At 37.0% G+C, this 24,618-nt stretch overlaps 1 protein-coding gene across 2 annotated transcripts in view; it reads left to right on the top strand.

Annotated features, from left to right (window-relative positions):
• The window catches only part of RBFOX1 (RNA binding protein, fox-1 homolog (C. elegans) 1), a 252,679-nt gene that overhangs the window by 167,443 nt on the left and 60,618 nt on the right, over nt 1-24,618 (top strand). The window contains exons 8-10 of one of the 2 annotated variants that reach the window (XM_009995496.1): nt 341-401; nt 5,721-5,774; nt 20,875-20,955. In XM_009995496.1, the coding sequence (XP_009993798.1) occupies nt 341-401; nt 5,721-5,774; nt 20,875-20,955 (196 nt within the window). The remainder of the gene's footprint in view (nt 1-340; nt 402-5,720; nt 5,775-20,874; nt 20,956-24,618) is intronic. The other variant, XM_009995497.1, reaches the window with a different exon arrangement.

Consider the following 24,618-nt stretch of genomic DNA (forward strand, 5'->3'; position numbering starts at 1 on the left):
TTTTTTTTCTGTTTTGAGTATTTATTGTATCAGTGTTATCATGGAATACAAGCATGCTCTTAAGTCTTAAATTATGCAGTACCTTTTAATTTGCTTTTAATGTCTTTTTATTAAAGTTTAAATGATATGATGTTGCTTTATTGAAATGATTTGTAAGTTAAAATGGTTATGAAAGTAAATGTAATTATAAATAGTATGATTTTGTTATGCACCTGTTGCCTTCTATAAATTAAATTGCATTTTATTTTTACATGACTAATAGCAGTAATAATGCATGCATTTAATAGCAACATGGACCCTCCCTGTAACCCCTTTCTAATCCAGTGTTCTATGTGCTTAGGTAAATAATGCAACAGCACGTGTAATGACAAATAAAAAGACCGTCAACCCTTACACGAATGGTAAGTGCATGAGATCTCTGTGCTTTGTCCTGATTTCAGTGCCTGTGACACCTTGTTCTGCTGCTGAAGGGGTGGGCTCATCTACTCATCAAGTGTCAGAATCCACATGCCCTGCATCTCCTTGGGCTCAGGCTATGTACAGCAACCTCAAACATTATCTGGCGGGGCATAAATTTCATCTGTGTGAAGGTCAGCTAACTCACAGCCCTGTGGCAGCAGCAGGCAGCATTTTGCCAGGTTGGAACCTGAGTGATGAACTGCAGGGGCTTTTGTACAGGAAGCTATCCCTAAAGCCTTGTTCTCTTCTGGCTTTGTGCAGTGCTAATGTTGCAATGAATTAACTAATCAGAGAATTCAATTTTGCTTGGATGATGGAGGAAGGGAGACGAGTAAGAAGAATGCCTCTGTCAAGCATGAGTTACTTTTTAGTACCAAGACACACATCTAGTCAAAGATGATTTTCTGTGTCTTCTTTCCACAGTTTGTTAGAAGTAAAGGGCATACCATAATTGGGTGCTGCTCCCAGTTTTTTTACCCTGGAAAAATCTAAGCTAAGCTATCTAAAAAAATATTTTAACACTTACTGAAGTTGGAATAATGTTGTACAGTAATGACAGAAAAATAATCCATGCATGTTTGAGGGGTTTGGAAGCAATACATTTTAATATTTTTTTTTTTCATTGGTGGTGCTTGATGGAGTTGTTTTCATTTGCTAGTTCAGAAAACTCAACAGCAGCAAACAATAATACATCAATTGAACTGAATTGCAGTTACATTTTTCAGTTTTACTAAACTGTGTAGTTATAATTATTTGCTTTGCAATTTAATTTATTTTTTCCCATCCAGTAGAAAGCAGATGAAATCTGCACATACATCAGTAAAGGTTTCCACAGGTAGATTAGATTCTTTTCCATTCTGAAATATAATGTATCTTATTTTCTATATCTGAGGTTTTATTAGTGAGATTTTAGTAAAACCCAGGGCAGACAGTGGCTTTATTTTTTTTTTATGAGACACTCATATTTTTTTCTACCACAGTATAAATAAAATATAGTGATAGTTTTCATATGACATGAGATAATTGAGCTACTTAAAATCATCTGGAGATTAAGTCTGAAATTCCTCCTGCTTTCTCAAAAACTGTTTTAATCTTCATTTTGTATGTAAATGTGGAAGTTGGCAATAGTGCAGATGGGAAAATCTGCATTTTCACTGGCTTTAAGACATGTCAGTGAATCTAGTGAAGGAGAGATGAACCTTGACTGGATCACATAGCAAAATTTGGTTGCAATAGGAAACTAACTCTGCGCATGTGATACTATGAACTTTGCCTCCTGTCTTGTAACGATAAAAGGATAAAGGTAATTTTGTTATAAATGATGATGTATATTTTTTATTCACATTATCCTAAGGCTGCAAAACTGTTAATGTTTAAATAATGTTACATACCAGCACATCCAATGCTGTAGGAAGGGAATGCTGAAAATGGAGATGCGAGAGTTTGAGGAATCTGGTTTTAGATAAGGTTACCTCTGTGTCCTGCATTGCATGATTGCTTTAGTCATATATTAACATTTATTAATATCCAATCCCAGAATTATTAAAGTCTGCTGTTAAGTGTTTCTCACCTCAAATATTTTGTGTCTTTAATTTTCCATCCTGTTCCATCTGGAGTAGATCTCGCCAACAGTATAAGATCTTGTGATTAGTGCATAAAAATGAGCATTCATGTTTGTGAATCCATATATCCAAGGCATTGCATGCAGGCTGTTCTTTGGCACACCTTTTGATGGGTAAACAAAGGCAAACTCTGGCTGTAGTTCATACGTGTTGATTTATTTATTTTTGCTTTAATGTCTGAGATCCCCTGAAGTAAAAACACAAAAAGAATTATGTTCTTCTTGCATTATCATTACAAATTACAAGGAATGAAGCGTAGACATGCAAGGTGCTTCATTTAGTTTAATCAGTGCTTTTATTACCAGCAATCCTGACATTGTGTGATTCGAGTTCTTTATCATTTTGCTAGGAATTATCCAGTGCTATAGCTGATTATTAAAGATTATTGCTGTCTAAAGTAAAGGTCTCATCTTTTAACTATCAGGCTAGCTTTTGTGTGTTCTTCTGTAAGCATATCAACATTTGCAAGATGCGTCTGATGCAGATAGGCAAGAAATGGTTTATTTGCACATGCCTGTCTCTTCAGAACCGCTTCTTTTTTTGTGTGTGGCTTTATTTTTCAAGGAGTACGTGGTGACTGTGTTATTGGCAGGTATTCAAAGTGTAGTTGGAGCATGTGTTGTGTTGTATGAAAACATCGGGCACTAATATTTACTGTAATTTAAAAATAAGATACACTCTTTTTTATTTCTGAAAACTGCTGGTAGGAAAGCTGAACGACCCCAGCTCTCTCAGCCATTCCTTGTATGTATGTTTTAAAGCTTCTATTTGCGAAGACTTAAATTTGAGCCTTCTGTTGCTCACAACTTAAGACTCAAATTCACAGTGAGTGGTTGTTACTGCAGCTAAATTCCACCCTGCCTGCCAGGTGGACAGTGGTCAGCGTGTCAGGGCTGCGGTGTGACTGACAGGACAGTGTGACAGGACAGTGTGACAGCGCTGCTTTCCCGGCCTTCCCACCCGGCTTGTGCCCCTGAACGAGCCCCTTCCCGCCCCGAGCAGTGCCACGATTTCCTGCCCTTTAGCACCTGAGTTTCCTTTGCTGACTCTCTAAAGATGGTGTTTTTGGGACAGGCACAAGTTTGTTTCCTTGTTTTGAACTTTTATAGTTTGAACAAAAAGAGATAAGTACTGTAATGGTAAGAAAAATGCACAAAATTACACCCACTGCCAGGAATTTGCCTCCTCCAGCTGCTGAAATAGGGTTGCTTGGCAGATGCTTGCTCAGATACATGAACTCCTGTCACATTGGTTAACCCACACAGCTCTGGGCCAGCAGATTGCTAGATGATGAGATAATGTTAAGTTTAATTACTGTTATTTTCAAGATGAATGAAGTATTTTCTGTATAAGCTTCAAAAAGTTAGATGAGCCAGCCATCACTGTGAGAGAGCTAAGGAACTGAAAGATGAGAGTGAATTTCAGCTGTGAGGAGCAATCTGAGTCTTGCAAGATCTTTTCTTTCTCTCAGACAAATTGTAGGCCTTTTGGTGTGACTTAGAGGCTGAGAGGTGTCTGTCAACTTCTTTGACAGCAAAAGCTGGCAGATCTGACACTCAGGCCCGTCTTTCACTTTGGATGGTGTTGATCAATGATCTTTTTTAAGTAATGATGAATTTGAAACATTAAATATTCCCTAAGCTCTAAAGAGACTTTTATTGAAAGTCTCAAAATTTCAATGATTTTGTCACACAAAATTTGGCTAAGGGTGTTTGTTATACCCCAATACTCATGAATATAGCCACGTAGTATGTAAAATTGAAGGGTCAGGTAAAATTGTGTGATATTTTCAGGAAGAAAGTAATTTGAACCCTTCTTAGTTGGCTGTTTTTGAGCTATCATAATTGTCTTTTAGCTATGTATTGCAACTGTAATTACTTCCACAGAGCAATTGCATGCAATGCTGCTCCTTACTCTGAGCTTATTAATAAGTTGCCTTTCAAAAACACCCCTTGCCTCTGTTACTGAACAGTTAATTGCTGGTAAATAGTTACTGTGCATCAGATAGAACAGTATTTTTAAAGGGTGGGAGTAGTTGTGGTGTTATTGAGATTCTTGTATTACACTTTTTCTGCCTTTAAGTGCATTTATGGTTTTAGGATCTTGTACTGTTGTACTGTGCTTTTACATTGGTATGGCCAAGGCAGAATCAGGCCTCAATACAGTTTGCATTTAAATTCTTCTCATCTTGGCTCTGCTGATTTGGAAAGTCTTGCTGTCCCTGTCTTCACTGTATTTTGTTTCTAGCAGCATAGTTATAGGAGCTATTTAAAGTACAATAGTTACTGAGTTTGCAAGATTATTTTTTTTCCTCTTTTTTTTTTTTTTCCTTTATTGCCACTTAGGAATGGTGCTTCCCACTCCTGATTCAAGTGTGCTTTTTGGAAAACCCCTCATTTTTCAGTCCCAGTAGTTCAGATTGTTCAAACACTAGAAGAAAGAAAAAAAGAGTGTGGGTGGAGTGATGATCTGTGGAATTTGGTGTTAAAAGGGAGTGGATCTACCTGTGACTGAGCAAAACACAGTAACTGGCACTTTACCACAGCAGTGAAGGCTAAGGAGTTAGCCAGTGTTCTCTCCTGCTACTCTCTTCCCAATTCCCCTCCAGTTCCTTCAGCATTGCTGTCTTACACCACATGCTATGAAGGCAGGCCCTTCTAAAAACACCCTGTGCTCTCCAGGCTGACCTGGAAATGCTGCGTTGCGTGTGAGGACTCAACAGCAATCATTTGGAGTTTGGCCAGAGCACATGATACAGAATCTCTCTTGCTTCCATGCTTTGGTTATATGCCAGCTGTGGGAGGACAATGATTATTGAAGATAAAGGCAGTGACTACATTTGTACCACTTAAGAGCTTTGCAGAATGTGACTGGGGTGTCCTCTTACACGCCAGCTCCTTTGTAGCAATGTGCTAACAGCATTTATCAGCTGTAAATGCAGGTGGTACAGCCACTCCTGGTACTTGCCTGGAATTCTCCTGTTTGAGTGCGGACAGTCTGATGTGCAACTGCAAATGGAAGACAAGTCTCTGGCATTTGACTGGGATCCTACAGCCTGCAAATCTCTTCCGTGTCACAACAGACATTTCCATACAGTCAATGTCTGTGCTTGCTTTTATCCCAGAGTAGAATGCAAATCTGCAGATTATTTGGTTGCCTTGTAACCTACACTAACGCATTAGAAACATGCTTATTAGAAATGTGTCCAGCAAATGAACTGTTTTGGCCTGTCTGGCTTGTAACCAGAGAGTGAAAGCAATGAAAAAGAACTGATCTACTCTGGTGCTACATGATACAGAGATACCTGAACTAGATCTGACTTAATTCCATAGATTAAGGGAAAAAGGCCGTAGTAACAGTGCATTGCAGGCATTTACCGATAATTTACTCCAGTACTACATGTCCAGAGAATGCCTTGTTTCATTACTTATTCCACAATTCATAGTCTGATATTAAAGATCTGTAATCTAAGAGGCCTATAAAAAATTCATTAAAATTACTTTTTTGGAAGCCATTTTATCTGCATACCTCTATACAAAAATAAAATAAAAAACCTCATTATTAGTAGTATTATTATTGCTGCTGCTGCTGCTACTACTAATTACAATATTAACTGCATTGTGTTTTATGTTTCTGCAGGCTGGAAATTAAATCCAGTTGTTGGTGCAGTTTATAGTCCAGAATTCTATGCAGGTAAGGATTACGTGATAGTTGTCCATGTCCTATTTTATTTGACTATGTTTTAAAACATGCAAAAGTACAGAATACTTGTTTGGTGTGACGTTTGGTTTCTTTGTCTGATTTCTTTGTTTGATTCATGTTATCTGCAAGTCATTTACAGATTTGTGATGCAGGATTCTAAATTATCTAGGCATATGGAAGTTTTTATAGAAGATATATGAATACCTTTTTATTGGAATGTAGATAGTATAACATGAAATTTACTGCAATGTCCCAGTCTTACAGGATATTTTATTTATATTTTATTTGAATGTATATTTCAGCACAGTCACTTTACTCCAGGAATTATTTAAGCCTAGTGAGCAACAAAAACAAATCTATCTATAAATCTCTTTTGTATTTATACATGTACATGGACACACATAGGTATAGAGTATCTGTGTTCATAAATTTTTCTTGAATATTTTTCTTTAAATTTTATGGTTAGTTCTTCACTTTTTTAAAATTTTTGTATCTTAAATGTGTATTATCACTGGAATCTTCAACAAGACCAAATTCTGATCCTGGTTATAATTTTGAAGTTAAGGAGGTATGGGTTGTTTTTTTTTCTGCTGGAAGTCAGTAGTGGCCAGCAACAGTTGCTAAGTGTGTTGTAGCAACAGTATGGAAGGCAAACATGGTCGTACCCTCAACCCCAGTTCTTTTAGAACAATTCAAATCCTCCCCATAAACATAGTCACTAGGAAGTCCATAAAAAGCCATTTTTGAAAGCTAATGATTTTACATCTATGACATAAATAATCACTGTAACTCCAAGTGTTTCTAATAGATAGTAGATAGCCTTCCTTGATGAAGTTCCAGAATCATATCTGAGTCTTTCATGGGAAACCCTGGGAGTTTTTTAGTTTTTTGGATGTGTATGTCTTGGATACAAACCTAATGATGTTTTTAAAACCAAAATGTTTATGTCACATATGTTATGTTTGTCACATACTTAGATAATTGAGAATAAAGAGGTAAATATAGAACACATAGAATACATTTGCTGCAGCAAGTAAAGAGCAGACAGTAGGAAAGCGTTTTTCACAAATGGTGGTTAAGCATGGCAAGAGTTTGCCCACAGAAACCAGAGAATCTCTGCTCATGGTGATATTCAAACCTTCACTAGTCAAAGCTGAAAAACTTGGGTTATTTCAAGGGACTTCAAGAGATAAAAACTGTTAATCATAAAATGTTTTGGGTTGGAAGGGACCTTAAAGGTCATCTAGTTCCAACCCCCTGCATCAGCAGGAACACCTCTCACTGGACAAGGTGGCTTCAAGTCCCATCCAACTTGGCTGAGAACATTTCCAGGGATGGAGCTTCCACAGCTTCTGTGGGCTAGTGTTTCAGGACCCTCATATTGAAGAATTTCTTCCTAATGTAAATATAAATCTCCCCTCTTCCATTTTTAAAGCCATCACCTCTTGTCCTGTTGCTGCCCTTGTGAAAAGCTCCTCCCCAGCTTCCCTGTAGGCCCTCCTCAGGTAAATAAAATAGGTCTTGGATATGCAATATTTAGTGTAGGCAGAATTTATTTCCTTCCTTTTGATGTATGCCTACATTGAAAACAGGAATTTAACATTGATCTCATTTGAGTAGTTAGTGAACCAACCCTGAACCTGCATAAATTAGAAAGTCAGAGTTATTAGTCATTTTATATAAATGACTTTTTGTTAATGACAAATATAATAATATTCCCATAGTACAGTAATCAATTTTCTAATACGTATGCAGAATTAACAATCTGACTTATAATTGTCTCATGAAGTAGGGCATGAAGAGTTCACATAGTTTGTAAATTAAAATCAATATTTTCAATCTCTCCTGAAGGTAATTTTCCTAATTTACTGCACTTTTCCCTAACATTTATTTTGTCTTTTAATTATAAAATGGCAGGTTATTGATTTTTTTTTTTATATAACCTCCTGAAGTCCCAAGTGCATTTTTATTGCCATCACAAGGGAGGTGTTTGTTCTTCTTAATGAGAATCTTTAATTACCGTTAGAAGATTATTAATTTAATTTTATGAATTGTGACATGCACTCCACCACACCTATCCAGAAAGTTCTATCAAGACACTTCATGCATTTTAGATTTTTATTCTGTTTACACATACAGGCAGTTTTCTTTGGTTTTCTTTTAAATGCATATCAAATGCATATTTTCTGTATTGACTAAAGATGGTAATTTTTTTTTGTCAAATATTTAAACTTTCTTTTAAGAAATGTAGTTTAAAGAAAAAAAACAAAACAAAACAACCACAAATGAGCTCACCTTAGATCACTGGCAGCTGATAGTAAATGAAATAGTAGAAGAGCAAGGCAGTTCTTGCATTATAGAATACTGCAACGTATCTATATCCTTCCTTTTGGGGTTCCTCCCCACCCAGCTTACTTGGAGAGGTAGCAACTGCACTTTTGAAGATTATAAAATTAGAAATGCATTTTTTAAGACTCAGAGTTCTAGTTCTTTGGTTTAATTATGGTTGCCAATACTGTCATGTTACAATTGTCCCAACTCTTTCATAGTCAGTGTCAGAAGTTCCTTTAACTCCTAACAAACGATGAAAAATTTGGCCACTTCTGAAATAAAGATGATATATTTGCAGAGAAACTGTTGATTTAAAGCACCTTTAATCTTCATAAATGAGTAAAAAAACCAGAAGGTTATACAAAGCTGTCAAGATGGCATTGATGAATGGCAAATTCACCCGTTTCTCAATTGCTGGTGAAGACACACGCCGCAAGGCTGAACCGTGTTGTACATCATATCTGCCAACTCATTTCTGTGATTAAATATTCCATCAGTGTGGGCTATAAGGCGGTAAAGCTTAACAAGATTCATAAGATGCACCACTTGAATACACATAACTCACTTCCTTGGGTAGAGAGCACCCCGCATGCAAAAGAAAATTAGAATTGAGTTAAATTGCTCCATAAGACAAGATCAATAGAGAAAGGAAAAGATCCACTAATGCAATGCAAATCTAAGATATAGTTATGTCCTGACAACTTGAAGCAGACAATTAAAGTCAAATAGGGAGGAACACAATGTAAATCAACCCTAAAACCTTGAAGATAATGGTAAACAGTAGGACCAGTGACATGATTGTTATAGCTCTGCTCTTTTTCTGGGTGTACACTTCTGTAAAAGAAAACCTTTATTGAGGAAATGCATGACAGCTAGAAATGGAGACTGTAAGATATGTAACAGGAGCACAGAAGGCACTATGTAAATTATGTATTACTTGGGGACTTGAAAATACTATGTATTTACAAAACACTACAGATTTTTCTTCCTGAGTAGCCCTTCTAAGACTGTTTTTCTAACTTTGAAATGCTTGTGCTGTAGTAAATTGGAAAGCTCCAGAAATATGGCTATTTAGGTCATGTGGTAGAATTAACATGGATTTCCAGTAACATGTTCACGATGTGTGATTTGAAGATGGCTGGTGTAATTCTGAGGCCCAGCAAGTCTGGGCATGCTGAGGAGTGGGCTCTTTGGCACACCTCCTGCCCTTCCCATGGCTCTGCTGCAGGGGGCCAAAATGGCATTTCATAGAAAACTAAAGGACAAAGATTTTTTTCATTTATCATTTTCAGCACTTCACAGAATTCTACTTCTCCATCTATCATAATTGATAAGTAATTTTTTTTAGAATTTAGTTATGTCCACATAGTTTCTTTCTAGTAAAGAAAAGGATAATTTTTAAGGTGTTTTTCTTCCTTATGAGAAAGAAATTCTTAATGAAGTTAGAATTTCCATTTCAGCTTATCTTTGCCAGTAAACTATTTGTCAAGTTTAGTCCTAGTGAGGGAATTTTTAAGCAGCACTGGGTAATTCGTCTCACTGAGTCTTCATGTAATCTGGGACAAACTTTTCATTTATTTGTATATCCGTCCAATTTTAAGTCCATCCCACAGTGAGCCATGATTTTGCTGTGTGAAGCTAGAGTCTGTGAGCTTCATCCACACACTCATCTATCGCTTGCAAAATATAGACTTGCAGTCTGGTTTCTTTACTAGGACTACTCCTGGTACTTTCTTGCCTAAAGTTTTTACATTCTTTGTTTCTGTGGTTTGTTATAATATTCTTTTAATCTACTTACTTATTCTTACGCAGTGTCTATTTTATCTCTAATACCTTCCTTTCAGCCTCAAGCAGTGTGGAAGTGAAGTTCCATGTTGTTCCTTTCAGTTATTCTTTTTTCCTCTTGTGGTTTTTGGAATGATGAATTTTTGAGCAATATCTTGCACTCTCCTTAATGGAACGTAGAATATTGCATCCATATTACTGCAACAGATCAGGCCTTTAAAGCAGATTATATGAGACAGAGTAAGGCTGTTTTAAAAGACTTTGTCCTGGTAAGTGGCAGAACACATATTTTAGGGAATGTACTTCTTGGAGACACTTCTTTTTGTCAGTTGCAGTATGCAATGTGGGGGAAAAGATGTTACAGAAGTTACTTGGAAATCCAGTGAATCTGCTCTTAGAGAACAGTTGAATTCATGGTGACCCACATGAGACAATATCGTTGTCTGGTCATAACTAACAAACAATATTTGAGTAATGTCAAAATCAAGTGGTTAGTGGAGAAAGAAAGGACTTAAGACTAGTGAAGAGCCACCACTAAAACGAGTCATGGAGCACAACTCAATGACAATCAACAGAGATCTCATTCTCCTTAAGTGCCTAATTGAATGTTATTTTTTCCTTCGTATTCATGAAGTGAGGACTATTGTAGGCACCTAGTATTTGGCCAGTTAGTAGTTATTACTCCAAGAAAGCTTGGGAAATTTTCCCCCTCGCTTACAGTGAAAGAAAGAGGAAGAACTTGGGCTTTTGACTGTTTCCATGCCCTCAGAAGAGAGACATTTTAGATGCCTGGGGCTTTTTAGCATGCTGTGGTTTTGAAGCTAGCACTATCCTCCAAGAAGCAGAGATTGTAACCAACATCCTTTCACGTTTGTTTCAATCTTTAAAAAATAGATTCTATATAAGTAAGAAGTGATTAAATATTATAGTACTCAATATATGTAAACATGCACTTAAATAAGAGGAATTCAGAGGAAGAGAGGATTGCTGGATGTTTGCTAACACTGACCCTCTTTGCTGGTGCCTATAAGTATGAATTTCTGGAGTGTAAGAGCACCTGGGATTCATTTCTTCTTTGTAGTGTTTCTCTTTGAATGTAAATGACACTTGCATAAGCTCAGCAAATACCCTAGAAACAGTTCTCAGTGAAGGTGTTTGGAAGGAAGGGAAGCTGAATTATATGCTTGCACAGCAATTCTAATCTTAGGGTAAAAGTTCACTCTACCATATCTGTAATGGTATCTGTAATTTTGGTTAAAATCTGCTGTCTGTTGCTATATATATTAATTAATTTTACCATTGGTTTACATACACTTTGAACTTAGCCATTGACTAAGCAGATTTTACTAAATAAATGTATTCTCAACATTGTTAGCTGAAGAGTTGAAGTAACTTTCTAACTACAGAAAAATCTAATCATTATTTACATTCCATCTGTATATATATAGATGCTCCTTTTCAAAGCATGATACAAATCTGTAACTATTGTTTAAAAAATTGTGATGTTAAGGTTCCCATCATTCAAATGATAACATCCTAGTTTCATTAACACCACTGCTGACAGCTGATACATTTATAAAACTTCTGTGGAGCTGTTACAAGCTGTTACAGTGGAAATACTTAGGTTTATGTGAGATGAATAAAGTCAGTAGAAAAATTGAATTCAGCATCTGTACTAGCTATTTAGAAAAAAAAAAAGTCTTTCAGAATTAATTATGCCTTATGCTACATTATAATGAGTTTTTCATTAAAATGTATACCATCATGGAAATTAAACAAGGATTATTAAAAAGAATAATTCCAATGACTGGTTTTATTTTTTTTTAAAGCTGAATTTAGTTAATTGGTTATACATCTAAAGCTGGAGCAAGGTTAATCTATCTGTATTTATCATTGTGCCTAAGTCTGCACATTTTAAAGAGCAAATCAGAGATGCTGTCGGTGTTAACCTTTTAAAGATGTTTCTTCTGTTGGGTTGTATGTTCAATAGCACAGTATACACTTAGACTTTGACAGTGTTCCTGTGTGATCTCTAAAAGAAATTCCATACACTTGATTATTTAATTGTAAATCTTGAACTGCAGCTAGAGCTTTATACCAGATGAATCATGAAGAAAAGACCTCCTGCTTCTTCAATGTAAAAGTTTGGGAATTTTGACTACAGTCTGTTGTAGAGGAATCATTTGATACTGGATTTTAATGAAAAATAGAACTGAGTAGAATAGTAGGATTAAAAACTGAATGCAGACTTCCAGGTGCAGCCTTGCTGATACCATGTGTGTGTGTTGAGGGAATAACAGTAGCTCTTGATCTGCTGGCCATGTTTCCATGTTTCTCTTAATTTCACCTAATATGCAGTTTGCCTTGGTTGCTTTAATAAGTGTTCTGATCTTTCTTTGTTATTACATTTCTTCTGCTTTCTTGTATGTTTGTTCAAATGTTGGTTTGCTGATTTATTTTTTTTTGTTATTGTGGATATAATTGATCCATTTTTAAAGAGCTAAAAAGAAAGTTACATGCTGTTCTTTAGTCAGGAAGAACAGCTTTTGAGGAAGAATAATACTTGGACTTGTCTTATTTGTGTCATTTTGGTGGTTAGTGAAAATGCATTCTGTGGCTTCCTGAATAGTGATGAAGCAAAAATAAATTAACTAAATATGGTGGCAACTTAAAACTGTCTGATAATAAATATTATACTGAGATTTGTTTTTTCCCCACAGCTGTCTCCTTGTCCTCCTCTAAGACATTAGTTTGTAGCATTAGCATGGTTTTTAAACACATCTGAAAATTTTTACTGTTTGCCCTGTGCTGGCTTGGGATATGCAGAGCAGGTTTAGTACATGTGAAATAGGATCTGTTTGCAAGAAACTGCCCTGGGAGCTCTATTGGAAGCTCCCTGTGCACACTGTCATATGTCATGCAGAGATTGGCTTTTGGACAGCTTTGGACAGTGTGTGGACTTGTCTGCTTCAGGGGACAAGACTAAACTTGATCCAGAGTAAATTCTGCAGACTGTGTCTGATGTAGGTTTAGAGGTCAGATATAAAAGCAGCTGGTTTATAGCTGCTGCTACACTCTCACCAATGACTTGGCAATAGAGGTCAGCCCATGAGCACTGTCTGGACCCGAGGTCTGGGCTACGATATCCACTGATAGACTAAAACTGAGACTGTAATTAAAATGCCAGCTATGGATATATATAAAAAAGCAATGGTTTAAGAATCTCAAAGGAACATTTAAGAAAAACTACAAGGTCATCACTAAAACACTTGTTGTTCAGGAAGGGGTGGAATATTTGCAATTCTAGGTAAGTTAATAGCAGTTATGCACAGGAATAAATTCCTCTAATTAGAAGAGTAACAAAGTTAGGAAGATCCATGCTGAAGGATGGACAGTCAGGCAGACAAACTATTATGAAATGCAAAGTAATAAAGCAATATATGAAATGTAAAGTTAATACAGTTAAGTGGAATGGAAAATGACACTGCTGTGTGTTAAACCTGAATTACATCTGTAAATTAGTGCTAAAGCAGTGCAAGATTATGTTGAATTGTTTTCCAAAGATATAGCTAATGTTTTCTGTTGAATCTGTTGCTTTTTTTCCCCATTTTGGGCATTGGATCCCCAATACATTTGCTTTGTTATTGCATCTCATAATACTTGTTGAGAGTCAATTAAAAATACTGTGTTTTCATTTGTGGAGGCAGCTGAGATGAAACTCTGCTTTACAGTGGTACCAAGTCTCTGTCAGTTTGGCACTGTCAGATTTGCTTTGTGAAAATTGCTTTGGGGAGATTGTCTAAGCATAGAGCTGTTTCAAGTAAAAGTGAACGCTCTGGAAAGGTTGGAAATGTTGCCTTTTCATTTTTGTAATGTTTTTCATGCTCCTGAAATTCTGGAATCTGAACAGGCTAGGCAAGAAATAGACTAATGAAACCCAGGATTATGCATGATAATTCAATTTTTGCTCTTTTATATTCTCTGCATGTCACTCAGAATAGGATTTTATTTATAAATTAAAACCAACATCCATTAGGGTAAGCAAATAGAACTGAGGGATTAGTAATTTGCATCTCTGCATCTAATTGCATTAGATTTGCATCTTGCCTTATCGATTTACAGAAATAGGTAATTTACACAGAAAATAGTGTCTTGACACAATATGAGAGGATAAAGTATGAACACATCTACTTGTAATCCCTCCAGGGCCATGGTGAAACTGTTGTGTTGATGTTTGAGCAGAAAGGCTCCAGTTTCATTTATTCAGTGATTCTATTCATATTGCAATCTTTATTCATCAGGCAGATATCTGAATGGGACTCATTTTAGTTACCAGAAGAATATAGGTGTGGTTTTTTTTATATATTCTCAAGTATCCTATTTCAAGAATACAATGCCAGCTCAGAGTTTATATAGATACTTCAGGATTTCTCTCATATTTGCTTCTCAAAGTTACAAATGAACCAAGAGTAACCATCATTTACATTCCTTTTACACTGCTGGGAGGAGCTAGAAAGATTGGAAGTTAAGATTTGATATTCAAAGGTCCTGAATAACTTCAGTGGGACACATCTCCCAGTATAATGGCAGTGAATATCAGTGGATATCGATTTAAGTGCACCTGAATTTGTGCATCTCTGTATCATCTAGTAATTGTATTTTGTAAGAAAATGCTGACAGAACCACTCCAGTTTCTTACATGGTTATGCACTGCATTTCCAGCCTTAGATATTTTTCATGGCAGTATGTGAATAAGGATATACATTTGGATGCCACTGATAAAAAAATCACTGACAAGCACAAGTAAACTCCCCAGGCTTGTTATGTATTGTGGTACAAGCAACACTTGAGTTTGTGTGACAGAGTGGTGTAATTTTGGTTACAAAAAGACAAGGAATGCCTGGAGTTGATGAATCCTTTTAGAATTATGTTTGGAAAGTGTGGTTTGTTGCAACTGGTTTACATTGTAAATGGAAAAAATAATAAAAATTTGTCCTGTGAAATGCAGCCCATCCACAGTAAGGTTGGCATGGCAGTGACAACAGAAACAGGTCAGTCACACAGTGTGGGTTCTAAGCCGAGCTCACTTTGTACCATGGCACAGCCTAACTTTGCCACTAAAACCCAGTGATTGTGCCACGCTGCATTGTCAGGCTCTACCTCCTAAAGGGATCAGTGACAATTTTATTGGATCAGCAGTGGATGTATCCATCAAATTCTCATTGCTGAAGTGGGTGAAGCCTTGAAGCAAGTCATCATGTTGTGAGGCAGGTGAAGGACATTGGCATGAAAGCAGAGCTTGAAAGAGTTTGTGGCTTCCCTGCTCCTGTGCTATCTGCAAGGTCTCTCTCAGTCTCACACCCCAGTACATACTGGTAAGGAGTCTGACCAGTTGAGTACAGTATGTCAGGTCCTGGAGAAGGAAAAGTCCTTGTTACCTTGTCTTGAGTTACATAGACTACAGAAAGAAGAGGTGAAGAGAAGGGGAATTAGGAGAGTGTCACACAAAATTCTTACCAGCCTTTGCTCATTCCACTTCTACTTACATGACACAAACACCCACCAGTCCCTGCATGTCACTTGGTGTGCTGGACACTCAGTGTATTTAACAGGGTGTTGCTGTTCCCTGAGTCAGTTTCCCCAAGTCATTGCCTAAATTTGCTGAGTTATTTGGTGATGTTTTAAGAGAGTTGATAATAAAGAAACGTGCGTTATCCTTAGAACAGTAATGGAAGGAAACCTGGCATCTTAAATAGATTTTTTTTAATAAAAGGATCCTTTAAGATGTCTTAAAGAAGCTGACCTCCACCCCTCGTGTGGAGTCCCCTTTTTTCTTATAATTTCTGTGAAGTAATATGAGGGCCAGGGACTCACTATGTAATTTTAAGTGTATGTAGAGAGCACAGATTCTTGTTCTTATAGTAGGAAGCATACTCAGGTTAATCAGTAATTGAATGTATTTCAGGTTTGCTATGAAAAGGTAATACAGATACTGATTTGGACTTAAAGAACTCATCTTTGAACATCAACTGCTTAGATTCTCCTCCCTGCTGTGCAAATACCTTGCTTAAGTGAAACTCCATGTATGGAGTTTCTGTTTTATATAGGTTATAGGAATTAAATATAGGTTCTGTTTGTATTTTTAAATTGGAATTTTATTGGAAGAAATGAGATGTGTATTTTTTGGATGATGCTACTTCATTCCTTGTTAATAGTGGATGAAACAATTCCATGTGTCAACACAGCCATCGATGAATCTGAAGGAGTATGAATCTGTTTATAGAAAGATATAATAACCAAATAACCAAAGGCACTCAAGAAGCACTTTTTTCTCTTTTTTTTTTTTTTTTTTTAAATTAACAACACATTAAAAAACATACTAATGCCATGTAGCTTGACTATAGATAATGAAGGGCTAAGAGAACAAGTAACAACTATTGAGTATTCAAGATACCCTCTTTAAATTCCCTAGTCAGGTGGGACAGTAGAAACTAACATGCTGTTGTTGTACAAACGTGACCTTTTAGTTAGGCATTGCTGATCCATTTCTGTGACATATTTTGAAATAACCCATGATAGAACAATATTTCAGATCAGAACAAAGATAATATTTCTGTCTGGAAAGACCAATATTAAATTATGCTTTTAGAACAGCAAATTAAGAGCAGACATGGGTTGTGTATGAGGATCTTTGATTTAGCACCAAATCTCTTGATATGTTCATCAAAGATGTAGTTTTCTTCAGGCATTGTATATGGAAGAGGAACTTAGTGTGTAGGAATAATACTTGTTGCAAAAGGTACAAAGAAGAAGTGTGTAGAATGTCTGCGAGAAGTCTGGGTTGTGTGGCATCCAGCTGTGTTGGGAGAAAGGGAAAATGGAATAACAACTACTGAATTTAATAAATATTGCAGCTTTTAGATTAGAGTAATGAAATAACAGCTTATAACAATATAGACAAAATAGGACACAAATATTTTTAGCTTTTATTCATTTTTTCAGGGAGTTTGTTTGGGTGTTTTGGTAAATAGTAGTACAGAATGTCTAAACTGGTACCAAGTTGCCAAAAGCAATAAGAAGCTTTTGCAGTAATATGACAGAATGAGCATGCAGAAAGAGCAGCTGCTTTACCTGCCAAGTGAACAATGGCTTAGAGTGATGCAATTTTCTCTAAATCTTCTTATATGTAATAACTTCCCTAGTTCCTATATTATAAACTCTCGTTTTAGCTACCTGTGCATTAATACATGTTGTAGACCAGCTCTGGATGTAGACTTGATTAATTTCTGACACTGAAAATGCCTATGTGGTTACCCCGTTCTTATGATGGAGGTAGTTGTCCCCTGTCTAGGATTCAGTTTCACTGTCATCTTCAGAGCTGTCTGAGGAGCTTTATATGGAGCTGTGTTTTTTAGGAATCCCACAGCAAAAATAGGAAACCAGGTTTCCCCCTTTGTTTCACCTCATAACTTGCTGGGGTTACCCTGGACAACTTCAATCATCTTCCCTTTTTTAAATCTCCCAAATCCTGGGAGGAATAAATTACAGCATGGTCAATTGGAAACGATTGTGAGCAAAGGTACAAAAGCCATGTGTACTGGGAGGTGATGTGTTTGTAACTCAGGTTACAACTCAGGTAACTCCCCTGTGACAGGAGAGAGCTATTCCCATGATCAAGGCCTTGCAACACCACTAATTGTACATAAGCAGCATAATTTTAACTAATGGTATGAATTTTTTTTCTGTTAAAAATGTTTCAATTTTACTTCCAGAAAGAATACCAAAATATATTCCAATTAGTTGTGTGAATTCTTTTAAACTTATTCCAGTTCTTTACTTTTAAGTTTTCTGTAGTTCTGGCTAGACAGTATTTCCACGTTAGACCTAAAAAGGTATTTTTAGCAGAAGTGATTTAAAACTCTCTATAATTTACTGGGAAGTCTTCCTGTTGTTGATGCTGGGTGGTATTTCTTAGGTACCAGAGTCTTTGAGAAATACAGTGAACTTTGTCATATGTACAAGCCAGTGAGTAGTCTGTGTATCATCACTAGTATCTTGGTGTTTTTACTTGTGCTCTGTAGATTAATTAATGTAAATCATAACTATGCACAAAAACTTACTTTTGAAAATATGAAAAAAAAATAGAATACTTTTAGTTAAATATAGTGGAACCACTGGGAATGGCATTTTTGGTATTCTAAAAATATTGATGACTTAACATCATTTCTCTTACAGCCCTGAATATTTTTAGAGTAATTATTTTCTCAAAATAACTATGGTGCTTCAACAAAGGCCCTAATCAAACAGCATGCTCTTAATCGTGGACTGTAGGAGACATTGGAGGAAGAGAAGTCTGAGTTGGAATTTTTTTTTTATCTTGAAAACTACATTTATTTCTGTGCTGTCAACCTGTGTGCTGAGAGGGGAATTATATTGCAGAAACATATAAAAGCTTGCAGATGATTCTTAGTGAGGAAATACCAGCCTTACATGTGCTGCTCCAGAAGGCACTGCAGAATTAAAGACAAACTCTTGCATGACTGTAATTTTTTCAAGTTCATCAGTTCTATGATACTATTAAATTACAGTTTGAACAGACTTATTAAGGACTTTTTATTAAAATCCTCTTTCTTAAACAAAACAAATGCCCTTTATTCTGTCATGCTAGAATTTAGTATTCTAGGGGAAAAATAATATTTTTTTTCCATTAGGGAATTTATAGATAGTTTTAATGTTCTGAAGTTTATCCAGATGATCTTATTGTTAAGAATTCAGTCTTTTCCCAGTTGCATTAATTACAATTTAAATATTTTTTAATACCAGAATTAGATGCGGCAGAAAATCTTTTCTAACAAAAGTAGATTAAAAAGTTCTCATTTTATAACAAAATCTAATAATAGTGGTTTAGTTTTTAGTATTAATTTTATGTACAAATTCGAAGGCACATTGTCAAAATATAATTAGAAAGCTCTGTGCAGCAAATTAAATACATTCTAGTAGCACAGATGAAAAAAGCATCTGTTTTGAAGTACTTTCATTAGAAATTAGAAGACTTGAGTTGGGAAAATTAGATTTGTATGTGATGAAATGAGAAAAAATGTAAAAATGTTAGCTGCAAAGAGTATGAAAATAGCTATGGACTATGGAACAAGCAAAGCATCAGCTAGAATTTGTTGAATAATACAAAAAGAAGCTGTAGTATTAGATTTCTAAAACCCTTTATACATTTACTAAATATACTTGAAGTCATTATCTTTACAGTATTTTTAAAACCTAATGAAATGTATTGATTTTGGTAATTCCATTCTGCATTTCACTTGGCTGGATTGAATGGCCTTGTGCCTTCAGCTTGCTTTCCTTTTCAGTCTTCTGTAGTAGGACAAGTTTTGAGGCATGTATGGTGTTGACTACGTCCATATTCCTAGTGTCCAGTGTGTTGCTAGGTCCTGGTTAGCTAATAACCTGAAAATGGTGCTTGCCATTAGGATCTCAATAGGTACATGTTCATTTAACAGCTTCCAGTTGTGGATTTGTTTGGAAGGCTAGGAGAGATATGTATAAATCTAGTCATCTTAAAATAAGGAAAAAAATAGTAATTGGTTTTATATTTCAGTTTAGCAATGGGTGGCTGTAAAAAGCAAGCCTTTCCAAATTCTGTTTGTTAAGGGGATGCTATGGTCTGGGAAGGTTAGCAGCAATATATTTCACAAGATTTCCAGTGCTCAGAGTCTTAGTGAAATTGCATATATGTCAAAAATTACTTCAGTATTTCCTGCATTTTTACTTCAACTGGCAGCCACAAACAATAATCAAACAACTGGTTAATGACAGAATAACTCAGTCTGGTAACTGAATGTAAGCTGAGAATTACGTCTGTAATACTGTAGGGAGACCATGCCCACTGTCTGTAATGAATCTTCCAAACATGTCTGACTCAACTCTGTTGAGTTGCATTGCTTGTAAGTCAATGCACAATTTTTAAAGTCTCTCAAATTGTGATGTAAATGTAATATTTTTGAAATCGCATGATTCACAAATCTTGACAGCTTGAGGCATGTCAGTTTGTATGTGTGTGTAAATATATAGAGTTGTGTTTGTGTGCATATACAGATATACACATATATCTGCAAAACAGATGTGCAACATCCTGCTCTTCCTGGTGGACTGTTTTCTGGAAGTGCAGATTTTTTTCCCCTTGTATGATATAGTAGTTTCTACCTCTAATCAGTGTTCATTCTGTGTTCAGCTAAGACTGCTAAAATATAACTAAGAAAGATGTTGATATAGTAAGGTATTTTAAGTTCATTTGAAAACCAACAGGGTTTTTACTTCTGCCATTTGTTCCAAATGAAATGCATTGCAAAAGTGTTCTTTTAAATTGATTTTTAAATTACTTTTACTTTTTTTCTTTAATAAAATGTTGTTTCATTTATTTTATTTTATTTGATTCTTAATCCTGGGTCCAGTTTCTATACTGGAAAGCAGCTTCTGTTCATGTATTTCTCATTGGAGCAAAAAATTCAGCCCTCTTCACTTCTATGAGCACTGTTTCCATTTCCTGAGCACCAGTGTTAATGGCAGCACTCTGGCTGAGCTGGTGCTTGCCCTCAGGTGTGTGTCCCTGTGGAGCTGGGGGTACCTGAGGTGGGGTGAGGGGGGTGGGAGCTGGGCTTGGGGCCCAGGGCAGAGCAGGAGAGGGTCTGGCCTGTGCCAGGGGCATGCTGCCCTGCCCTGCACTGCCCTGCCCGATGGCTGAAAGGTGTTTGCCTTTGGGGGGGATGTCTGTGTTTTGCTTTTTCATATGTCAAATTGTACATGTTTACTGGGGCTCAGTTTGCTTTAAGTTTAAAGACCAAAAAGTGGCCCTGCCTCACTGCGCTGCTCCATTATGACTTTATTTCTGGTTTGAGATAAAAATGGAGGTTTAGTTTGAGTGTTGCAAAACCAGATACCACTCTCTCTCTCTTTCTTGTAGGCAGGGTGCTGCTGTGCCAGGCAAACCAGGAGGGATCTCCCGTGTACAGTGCCCCCAGTTCACTAGTATACACATCCACAAGTAAGCTAGTGCTATGGCTCTTGTTTTGTTTTGTTTTGTGACAAAAGCACATTAATGTGAATGAAGCCCCCTCAAACTGTAAACTTTCCCAACAGCTCTTGTAAATGTGGTATTTATAAACGTGTGAGTAATGTTGACATATAATTCAGTGTTTTGATTTGCATCTTTATCCTCAAAGTATACTTTAAGAAATAAAAAAGATGGCCTGTGTTGCACTGTTCTTCAGAAACGATCAACAGTTCTACACTAAAACTAACTTCTTTTTTTTTTTTTAATCCAGTACTGTTGTGCACTCTGCATTTTGTGTAGAAGATGAAGTTGTGTTTCATTTTCCTTCCTGGTCACAGGTTTGATTTAATAACCAAAAAGCCTCATTTCATGCCATCCTTTGGTTGCGTCAGGAAGAAAATGAAGTCTTTTTGTATAAAAAAGGAAAAAGAGTGTGTGTAAATGGGTACTTTGAATTCTAAAAACCTACTCTAATAAAAATAGCACAGAGATGCTGCCATCAGCTTTCTTTCTGTGCAAAATTTAGGTGTAGCAGTATCTCCAGTAAAACTGTGCAGCAGAAGTGGAACCAATTCTTCTTAGAGTGTGTTAGATCAAATTGGTGATACCACTGATGCTCATCCTGAAATCTAGTCAGATGAAGAAGCCTCTAGCAGAATGGAATAGTAGTACTTGCTTTCAGATGCTCCAAGAACATTTTGTACTGTGTCACCTTTCCCAAGCAGTGGGTTTTTGTAATCCTCATAATAACACAGTGATTAAATACTTTATAAATCATTGCACCCTTCATTTTTAGTGCACTAGTACTTTTTGACTGAAATATCAGTCTTTGACTGAAATTCTTTTCCTACAAAATTATCCAAACATTCATCTCACTATTAGGGAGCTTCTTTTGGAGGAGGGCAGGGCAGTATTGTATTTTATATTTTCTGAAAATTAAATAAAGCCTTTCTCAATTGTATCCTTTCCCCCTTATTGTTTCACTGAGTTCTGTCCTAGGAAATTTATTTCTGGGGTTGCATTGTACAGTATTTCCATATTATTAAATCCCTAGATAGCCATTGTATAGCTAGCTAAGCTTTGTACTTCACCCTTTCCATTATCTCTCATGAGTCAATCCCTTTGAAAAATCTTATTTTGCAGTGGTGCTCCTTGAATAGTGATATCCTAACACCTGTTTCTTTTCAATTATGCAAAATACATAAGTAAACAGACTTTGCCTATCTGCCTCCCACTGGGCAATGTGTAATACACAGTTTCATAACAGAGATTGCTAGTAGCCCTTGCAGTAGAAATTATTACACTATTGTTGAATCTGTATGTCTGCAAGTCATGATTTTTCTTTTATTATGTATAGTATTTTGTACTGGCAAAATGCAGTTTCCCCCACAGGGTCAAAACTCCTAATAATACTAAATTACTATAACTACTAATTATTGTAATTAGATCTTTTATTTCTCCTTATTACAAAGCTTTCAATGAAGATGTAAAATAGTTCAATTTCTATAAGAGTGAATAGGAATTAAGCTCAAGTTCTGTCTCATTTTCTTTCTTTTATTATTTTAAAGGTTTTCTGGACTCCATGTTTAATGCACGTGTGGTTTTGAAATGATAACCAATAAGTCAACATCTAAAGAGCCTGAAGGTGCATAATCTATGGGACCTGATGGGATTCACCCATGGGTCCTGAGGGAACTGGCAGATGAATTTGCTAAGCCTCTGTCCATCATGTTTGAGGGGTCATGGCAGTCTGGTGAGGTTCTCACTGATTGGAAAAAAGGGAACATAGCCCATGTTTTTAAAAAGGGGAAAAAGGAAGACCCAGGGAACTACAGACCGGTCATTTTCCCCTCTGTGCCTGGCAAGGTCATGGAACAGATCCTCCTGGAAAGTCTGCTGAGGCACATGAAAAATAAAGAGGTGATTGGTGACAGCCAGCATGGCTTCACTAAGGGCAAGTCATGCCTAACCCATTTGGTGGCCTTATACAACAAGGCTACAGAGATGGTGGATGGTGGCAGAGCAACTGACATCATCTACCTGGATTTGTGCAAGGCTTTTGACACTGTCCCACATGACATCCTCTAAACTGACAAGGCATGGATTTGACAGATGGACCCCCTGGCGGATAAGAGATTGGCTGGATGGCAGCACCCAGAGAGCTATGGTCAATGGCTCAATGTCCAAATGGAGGCAGGTGATGAGTGGCGTCCCTCAGGGGTCAGTATGCGGACCAGTGCTGTTTAACATCTTTGTTGGAGTCATGGACAGTGAGATTGAGTGTATCCTCAGCACATTTGCTGATGATACCAGCCTGTCTGGAGTAGCTGAAACCTTAAAGGGAAGGGATGGCATCCAGAGGGACCTTGACAGGCTGGAGAGGTGGGCCAATGCCAACCTCATGAAGTTCAACAAGGCCAAGTGCAGAGTCATGCACCTGGCTTGGCACAACCCCAGGCACAAATACAGGCTGGGGGAAGAATGGCTGGAAAGCAGTCCTGAGGAGAAGGATTTGGGAGTGGTAGGTGATGAGAAGCTCAACATGAGTCACCAGTGAGCACTGGAGCCCAGAGAGCCAGTTGTGTCCTGGGCTGCATCAAAAGAAGTGTGGCCAGCAGGGCCAGGGAGGTCGTTCTGCCCCTCTACTCTGCTCTGATGAGACCCCACCTGGAATACTGTGTATAGTTCTAGTGCCCTCAGCACAAGAAAGATATAGACCTCTTAGAGAGTGTCCAGAGAAGGGCCACCAAAATGATCAAAGGCCTGGAGCACCTCTGCTATGAAGCCAGGCTGGGAGAATTGGGGCTGTTCAGCCTAGAGAAGAGAAGGCTCCAGGGAGACCTTATAGCACCTTCCAGTACTTGAAAGGGACCTACAGGAAAGCTGGGGAGGGGCCTTTCATCAGAGAAATAGTGATAGGGTAGGGGGTAATGGTTTTTAAGTGAAAGAGTGGAGATTTAGGTTAGATATTAGGAAGAAATTCTTCATTATAAGGGCGGTGAGGAACTGGAATGGGTTGCCCAGGGAGGTTGTTGATGCTCCACCACTTGTTTTTTAAGGCCAGGTTGGATGAGGCTTTGTGCAGCTTGGTCTAGTGGTAGGGTTCCCTACTCATGGCAAGGTAGTTGGAGCTTTAGGTCCCTTCCAACCTTTATGATTCTATAATTCTATGAACATTAATGTCTACACTGCATGTAGACAATATGGCAGCCTTAATCTTTGAACAATTAATCGTTTATTCTGTTACTGCCAGTTTTGTAACAATGGAACATTTTTGAACAGCTTACATTGGAAGAATAAGAGGTTTGAATAAGAGTCAGCTGAGATTTTTAAAGCCATCTGAGAGGTTTGGAGTTCATTAAATGCTAGTAGCACTTAGGAATTTTTCAGCTGTTTAGAAGAGGATAGTCCCTATTTTCAGAAATGTTAATGTCTTTAACTTGACTGCTCATATTTTGCTCCCAAGTTATATTCTATAAGGAAAGAAGACTGAAATATGGTTGTAAAAAATATTTTTCTTGTTTCAGCTAGCTTTATTTCTTACTTATCTTCTTGAATTCTGATTGTGTTGGCCACTGGTAGTCTCTGATGACTGAATACTTTTACCCCCTTTGTGGGTATTTTGGCTAGCCAGAAAGGATAATGCATTTCTTG

The sequence above is a fragment of the Chaetura pelagica genome, unplaced genomic scaffold (assembly GCF_000747805.2).
Source record: "Chaetura pelagica isolate M959 unplaced genomic scaffold, ChaPel_1.0 scaffold124, whole genome shotgun sequence".
Classification (NCBI taxonomy): domain Eukaryota; kingdom Metazoa; phylum Chordata; class Aves; order Apodiformes; family Apodidae; genus Chaetura; species Chaetura pelagica.